General features: G+C 41.3%; 1 protein-coding gene across 2 annotated transcripts in view; it reads right to left on the minus strand.

Annotated features, from left to right (window-relative positions):
- LOC115476909 (phospholipase A2 inhibitor and Ly6/PLAUR domain-containing protein-like) overlaps positions 1 to 7,822 on the minus strand; it is a 40,712-nt gene extending 32,890 nt beyond the window's left edge. For both annotated transcript variants that reach the window (XM_030213486.1, XM_030213484.1), the window contains exon 1: positions 7,767 to 7,822. In XM_030213486.1, the coding sequence (XP_030069346.1) occupies positions 7,767 to 7,818 (52 nt within the window). In that variant the 5' untranslated portion in view covers positions 7,819 to 7,822. The remainder of the gene's footprint in view (positions 1 to 7,766) is intronic.
- Positions 7,823 to 8,259: the final 437 nt, after the last annotated feature.

Genomic DNA, 8,259 nt, shown 5'->3' on the forward strand with positions numbered 1-8,259 from the left:
CGTGGGTAGTGTGTAGGAATCATTGCCGCTGATGTCAACCCTTTGACTTGAGAAATGTTTGTGAAGGAAGAAAGGGAGAGAGAGAGGGAGAAGCAGGACGCAGTGACATCCAGATTTTATTCACTGAGTATAGCATCCATAATGGAGTATAGAGTGGCACAAAATAGTTTAGATATTTTAGTGCCAAGCAATGTAAAATCTTAAAAATAAAGGTATAGCTCAACTTTATGCAATTATGTGCTCATTTTCAAAGCAAGTGGACATTTTTTAGAGCATTTTGAGACATCCATCTGTCAAAAACGTCCAAATCATGATTTTTCAAAAGCAGTTGAAAAATACACTGCAGTTTATCCAAAGACATTGAAAAAAAAACCCCACTGCAGTTCATCTAAATAGCAAGGGGACATATTGTGGGCATGTTTAGGGTGGGACTAGGAAGGAACCAAATTTAGGGCATACAACAGCTATAACTGAACAGGAAGAAACATCCAAGTCATAAAAGAAGAGCATCCTAAGTTAGACCTGTTTCATTCACATCCAGAGTATAAAACGGTGCCCTGATTGAGTAGCTGACCACTGGAGGAATGAAGGCATGATCTCTCCTTAAACCCCCAGTGGTTACTGTACCCCTCCCTCACCCCTAAAAAAGATAATGGAAAGGGAAACTAGGCTCCATGACAATTATCAGGTATTATGGGCATTCTGAACACAGCAGTAAGCAAGCCTTAAGGGTAGCATAGTGGTCAGTGCAATGAACTTTAAATCAGGAGACCCAGATTCAAATCCCATGCCAACTCTCTCTTTTTTTTAAGTTTAAATTGTGAGCACTCCAGAACCAGAGATATACCTACTGTACCTAAATATTAAAGACAACTGCAAGCCCAAAGGCTATTGAGGTGGTGCACATTGAGGTATTTCCCTGTCTCTGGAGGGCTCATTGACCAGTCTCTAACATTCCTTTCCTGGCAAAACTTATAGAACAGACAGTCTGCATTGAACTCAACAACTGGCTAATTGAAAGTAATTGGCTAGACCCATGTCAGTCTGGCTTCAGACCTGGGTACAGAACAGAGAAAGTTCTTGTGTTCATTCTTGATGATCTGCACAGAAACCGCGACAGTGGATCTGCCTCAGTACTAGTGTTGCTGGATTTCTCAGCAGCCTGTGAATCATAATATCAGGCTTACAAGACTAGCAGAAACAGGTATTAGTGGCAAAGTATTTATATGGTCCAAATCCTATTTGTCAGACAACAATCAGTTTTGTTCAACAACAGTGCACCATTACCTTGGGTGCAGAACTGTGGGGTGCCCCAGGGATCCATATTTCTGCATCTATGCTGACAAAATGCAACTACTCATACCCATTGAACCAGATCTACCCTCAGCTCTGAGTAAACTGCCTGCTTGCCTAACTGCAACTCAGGAATGGGTAAACAACAACAAACTCTGCCTGAACACAAGCAAAGTAGAGATTCTTTGGGTATCTAACACAAGTGGACAAATACCTGATTTCAAAATACCTTTTGGGAAGTATGAAGTCCCCTTAAATCCATAGGTCAGGAATCTTGGGATACTGCTAGATTCATCACTCACTCTTGTCTCACAAATTCAAACAACCTTTAAAAATTGTCTCTATCACCTATGACAGCTATGAAATCTCTCTCCATATATTGATAGTTCCAACTATCTCAAAATGCTGCAGCATGACTGATAGAAGGTTGCAAGTGGAATGACCACATCACACCCTTCCTGCAAAAACTGCACTGACTACCAGTACCTTACAGGGCTAAATATAAAACTCTGATTTTTAAGGCCCTCAGACAAAATGGGCCACAGTACTTATAGAATAAGTTAGCCCTTTACATAACTTTGAAATCTCTAAGGTCCTCTCAAGGATCATTATTGTGTTCCCTCATCAAAAAAAAATTGTACAATGTGATACCCACCCACGAGCCTTCTCAGGAGTAGCCCCCATGCTCTGGAATTTACTCCAAAAGGAGCTACATATAACTCGTGATTACCTCTATTTCAGGAAGCAGGTGAAAGGTCAGCTCTTCACCCAAGCTTTCAATACATAGGGTGACTGACTATACACTCATTCTGCACCTGGACTAACTTGCAATGCACACTGTAACTTAGATCAGTTCCTTATATCTTGACTAACTGTACAAAGAACTTGCCTTTAGTTTAGCCACCCATCTATTTATCCCAACTGACTCTGTACCAAGCATCTTGTCCCCATCTATGTATTTGCACTTGGCCCCTCAGCTGTATGTTGTATAAGCTGTTGAAAAGCATTAGTCTCATAGCTATGCTATGTGAATGTTCTAATGTGTGCTTATTAGATGTTTTATTAGTATTATTTATTTATTTGGATTTTGCTCACACCGTTTTCAGTAGTAGCTCACAGGAGAGTTACATTCAGGTACACTGGGTGGTTCTCTGTCCCTGGAGAGCTCATAATCTGTTTGTACCTGAAGTAATGGAGGGTTAAGTAACTTGCCCAAGGTCACAAGGAGCAGCAGTGGGATTTAAACTGGCCACCACTGGATGTCAAGACCAGTGCTCTAACCACTAGACCTCTCCTCCACTCTGGCATTAATGCTGACACCATATTATATCTCTGTTATTTGAATTTCTGTGTTGTTAAATGTGTATATTTTTGATCCTGTTTCATGGTAGTCCTATTACTAGGTTTCAGTTTGCTGCTTTCAAATCCAAAGGTCTCTATTCTATCCTCATCCTTCTCGATCTATCTGCTGCTTTTGACACTGTTGATCACAGCCTACTCCTTGATATGCTGTCCTCACTTGGATTTCAGGGCTCTGTTCTTTCCTGGTTTTCTTCTTATCTCTCCCAGCGTACCTTTAGTGTATACTCTAGTGGATCCTCCTCTACTTCTAACCCACTGTCAGTTGGTGTACCTCAGGGATCTGTCCTGGGACCTCTTCTTTTCTCCATCTATACTTCTTTCCTTGGTACTCTGATCTCATCCAATGGTTTTCAGTATCATCTTTACGCTGATGACTCCCAGATCTACCTCTCCACACCAGAAATCTCAGCTGAAATCCAGGCCAAAGTATCAGCCTGCCTGTCTGACATTGCTGCCTGGATGTCTCAGTGCCATCTGAAACTAAACATGACCAAGACTGAGCTTCTCATCCTTCCCCCTAAACCAACCTCTCCTCCACCCCCATTCTCTATTTCTGTGGATAACACTCTCATCCTTCCTGTCTCATCAGCTCGTAACCTTCGGGTCATCTTCGACTCCTTCCTCTCCTTCTCTGCACATATTCAGCAGACTGCTAAAACCTGTCATTTCTTTCTCTATAATATCAGCAAAATTCGCCCTTTCCTTTCTGAGCACACTACCAGAACCCTCATCCACACTCTTATCACCTCTTGCTTAGACTATTGCAACTAGCTTCTCACAGGTCTCCCACTGAGCCATCTCTCTTCAATCTGTTCAAAATTCTGCTGCACGACTAATATTCCGCCAGTGTCGTTATGCTCAAATTAGCCCTCTCCTCAAGTCACTTCACTGGCTTCCTATCCGTTCCCACATACAGTTCAAACTCCTCTTATTGACCTATAAGTGCATTCACTCTGCAGCTCCTCAGTACCTCTCCACTCTCATCTCTCCCTACATTCCTCCCCGGGAACTCCGTTCACTGGGTAAATCTCTCTTATCTGCACCCTTCTCCTCCACTGCTAACTCCAGACTCTCTTCCTTTTATCTTGCTGCACCATATGCCAGGAATAGACTTCCTGAGCCGGTAGGTCAAGCTCCATCTCTGGCAGTCTTCAAATATAAGCTAAAAGCCCACCTTTTTGATGCAGCTTTTAACTCCTAACCCTTATTCACTTGTTCAGAACCCTTATTTTATCATCCTCACTTTAATATTCCTTTATCTCTTGTTTGTCCTGTTTGTCTGTCCTAAATAGATTGTAAGTTCTGTCGAGCAGGGACTGTCTCTTCATGTTCAAGTGTACAGCGCTGTGTACTTCTAGTAGCGCTTTAGAAATGATAAGTAGTAGTAGTAGTAGAAGATTACCTCATTTATTGTATTTATGTTTATACTTGATCATTTTACTATTGTTATACTGTTAACAAAATTGTAAGTGCCGCACGAAAGACTCCTGAAGAAATTGCAGAGTCATGGAATCGGAGGTAGGGTACTATTATGGATTAAGAACTGGTTGAAAGATAGGAAGCAGAGAGTAGGATTGCGTGGCCAGTATTCTCAGTGGAGGAGGGTAGTTAGTGGGGTCCCGCAGGGGTCTGTGCTGGGTCCGTTGCTTTTTAATGTATTTATAAATGACCTAGAGATGGGAATAACTAGTGAGGTAATTAAATTCGCCGATGACACAAAATTATTCAGGGTCGTCAAGTCGCAGGAGGAATGTGAACGATTACAGGAGGACCTTGCGAGACTGGGAGAATGGGCGTGCAAGTGGCAGATGAAGTTCAATGTTGACAAGTGCAAAGTGATGCATGTGGGTAAGAGGAACCCGAATTATAGCTACGTCTTGCAAGGTTCCACGTTAGGAGTTACGGATCAAGAAAGGGATCTGGGTGTCGTCGTCGATGATACGCTGAAACCTTCTGCTCAGTGTGCTGCTGCGGCTAGGAAAGCGAATAGAATGTTGGGTGTTATTAGGAAGGGTATGGAGTCCAGGTGTGCGGATGTTATAATGCCGTTGTATCGCTCCATGGTGCGACCGCACCTGGAGTATTGTGTTCAGTACTGGTCTCCGTATCTCAAAAAAGATATAGTAGAATTGGAAAAGGTACAGCGAAGGGCGACGAAAATGATAGTGGGGATGGGACGACTTTCCTATGAAGAGAGGCTGAGAAGGCTAGGGCTTTTCAGCTTGGAGAAGAGACGGCTGAGGGGAGATATGATAGAAGTGTATAAAATAATGAGTGGAATGGATCGGGTGGATGTGAAGCGACTGTTCACGCTATCCAAAAATACTAGGACTAGAGGGCATGAGTTGAAGCTACAGTGTGGTAAATTTAAAACGAATCGGAGAAAATTTTTCTTCACCCAACGTGTAATTAGACTCTGGAATTCGTTGCCGGAGAACGTGGTACGGGCGGTTAGCTTGACGGAGTTTAAAAAGGGGTTAGATAGATTCCTAAAGGACAAGTCCATAGACCGCTATTAAATGGACTTGGAAAAATTCCGCATTTTTAGGTATAACTTGTCTGGAATGTTTTTACGTTTAGGGAGCGTGCCAGGTGCCCTTGACCTGGATTGGCCACTGTCGGTGACAGGATGCTGGGCTAGATGGACCTTTGGTCTTTCCCAGTATGGCACTACTTATGTACTTATGTACTTATGTACTTATGTACTTATGTTAAACTGTACCTGATGTATACCACCTTGGGTGAATCTCTTCATAAAGGCAGCTAATTAATAAATATAAAAATAAAAGAGTTGCAGTGGAATATGAACCTGGGTGCCCTGGATTAAAGTCCACTGCACTTTCCACTAAGCTGCCCCTCTTCTCTGCAGGGACAAATGCTGCCAGACAGACATTTTTGTCCCTGTTTTTTTTTGGCATTCATAATTTGGACTCTTTATTTTAGAAAATGGCTGTTCACTATGGACATTCCATGTATTTTCCTGTTGGAAAATGGCTGTGAGATGGAAATTTTATTGGACATTATTTGTGGGACGTCCCAACTTGATTTGGACGTTCTTTCAAAAATGCCCCTCCATGTGAGTGGTCATTAATTATGAGCAAATTTATGCACATGCAGAATCACATAATCTTTAGGGTATAATCAGAGGCCATAGGCGCCTGGTATAAGAGGCTTGGGGAGGCTAAGTCTCCCCTGCTGCAGCAGGATGGATCAGCTGTGGAGTCCCACTGCTCTGGGGGGTTTAAATTGTTGATTTACCTCCATCCTCACAGCAGGAGCTGCAGTGAAAGCCTCTCTAGCCTTGTGTAACCAGTTGTAGAAATTGGTTTATGGTTTAATTTGTTTACCTTACTGCTGGGAGAGCAGGGGAGGTTGGCTGCAGGTGTCCTGGGTTGCCAGGGAATATTTAACGAGGATGACTTCCTGACCTGCACATGAGCAGTTCATACCAAAGAGACTTGCACTGACACCTGAGGACAGACAGCAGCAGAATCGGATACTGGGCCAGCATAATCAGAAAAAGTCACCAGACAACAAAGGTAGAAAAGATCATTTATTTTCATTATAGTGTTTGGAATATGTCCACTTTGAGAATCAGATGCTCAACATTAAAAGTTTATATTTATTTACTTATTTATGGCATTTTATCCCACATTAAACATGAATTAGGGTGTTTTGTGGCTCTACATGAGAATTGTGATATTATGATCCCTTGTTTCATATTGTTGACGGTCTGCATTTTCCGTATGGGTGGTATATTGGTGTATTAGGTTCTGCCCAGTGTAATATTTATGGTACAGTAAGGTTCTGAGTGTGTTTTTGCACAAAGTTGTGCATAGTGTTTTGCAGTTGAGCGATTCTGGTTAGAATATCCTTTGAGCAACCACTTTATTCTTTGACATATGGTACGTATCTAATATCTAAATTTAATAAAAGGTATTGTGACTTTTATTTTTATTTATTTTTTCTGTGTGTTATCAGACAATTATGGATTTAAGCTCCACCCCTGGCCCCACCCTAACCCCGCCCCCTTTAGCCTCCCCAAACAGTTGGGCCACCGACCACCTATGTCAGAGGCCAATTTTCAAAACCATTTAAGAACATAAGTGTTGCCATACTAGGACAGATCAAAGGTCCATCAGGCTCCTTATCCTGTTTCCAACAGTGCCAATCACCTTACAAGATCCCAAAACAGCAAAGCAGATTTTATGCTGCTTATCCTAGAATGTGCAGTGAATTTTCTCAAGTCTATCTTAATAATGGCTTATGGACTTTTAGTTTAGAGGGTAATTTTGTAAAATCTCTCTCAACTTGTCCAACCAATATGCACAGACATTTCATCAGTTTTGAAAGGGAAATATGTGCATACTTTCCTGTGCAACTGAAAATACTCTCACACCGTTATACCTACATAATATGTTCTCAAACATTTACACACACAATTTTGAAAAGTACACTTATAAATCCCCATCCAGTGAAAATCTCTGCTTACCAAGGGAAAAAGTAATGAAATGGCATTATGAGCATTCTTTTACCCATGCCTATGTGTCTTTTTAAAAGAGGCCTAATTGGCCTCTCAACTTAGGTAACTTGTTATAAAATAACTCTCCACTTGTATAAAATTATGCGCATTAATCCATATATACAGTTTTCAACTCATACCTGAGAGTCATTCTAGGGAAGAAAGGACTGAGGTTTATGCACATACTTTTTGATTTTTAAAAGCATGAGCAAAGATTTTCTAGGCCAAACTCCCTGAGCAAAAGAGCAGGTGTGACACAGGATCTCAAAGCACACTTATTTGCATAAGTTTGTTTTTGAGAACATTTTTTTTAGGTACATAACATCCCAAATTCTGTGGGTTGTTCCAAAAAAAATTAAGGGATGGATTTTATATTTCTTCAGTGCTTCTCTTTTTGCACTTCTTTCTTACTTCCTTGGGAACCATATTGGTCTTTTCATTCTCTTACCCTTGCTAACCTTTTGTCATAATGATATGACAGGATGTACTGAATTCAGTAAGCTATGAAAGTGGTAGGAAGGAGTGGGATTATTAATAAGGATCATCCTGTGAATGGTGACAGAAAGAGATTGTACAGAAGGAGTCTTACCTGTGGCTATCAGAGCAGAGAAGGTGTAGATGCTGGTCAGAAAAACCCTCATGGTGCTGGAGGGAAGATGATGTTGGGTGCAGTGTATGACAAGGTCTGAGCTCACACTCTGGTCCCTAGAACACTTCCTGCTCAGGATGCAGTATTTATACCCTTTGTTTATAAAAAGGCCCGCTCTGACCAGGATATTTGCTTATAGAAATGTATACTGTTGAATGTATAATGAAACTGGGTCGCTTCACTGGTAGCAAGTCAAGTAAAGGGTCCTTGTCAGGTGACTGTAAACATTTCACACATGAAAAGCACATTAAGAAAATAAAATTCTCCTTGGTGAAATAAAACAGTTCTCTCATTTTATTTATTTGTCCTTGTTTATGAATCCAAGGTGTTTTGAGTCAGAATCTTTACGGGCACATATTGCAAATCTTAAATTGCTAATATAGCAGAATATGCTTAAAAAATAAATGCCTGTGTAATCCTTAGTTGCCCAGTG

This window comes from Microcaecilia unicolor, chromosome 8, assembly GCF_901765095.1.
Source record: "Microcaecilia unicolor chromosome 8, aMicUni1.1, whole genome shotgun sequence".
Taxonomy (NCBI): Eukaryota; Metazoa; Chordata; class Amphibia; order Gymnophiona; family Siphonopidae; genus Microcaecilia; species Microcaecilia unicolor.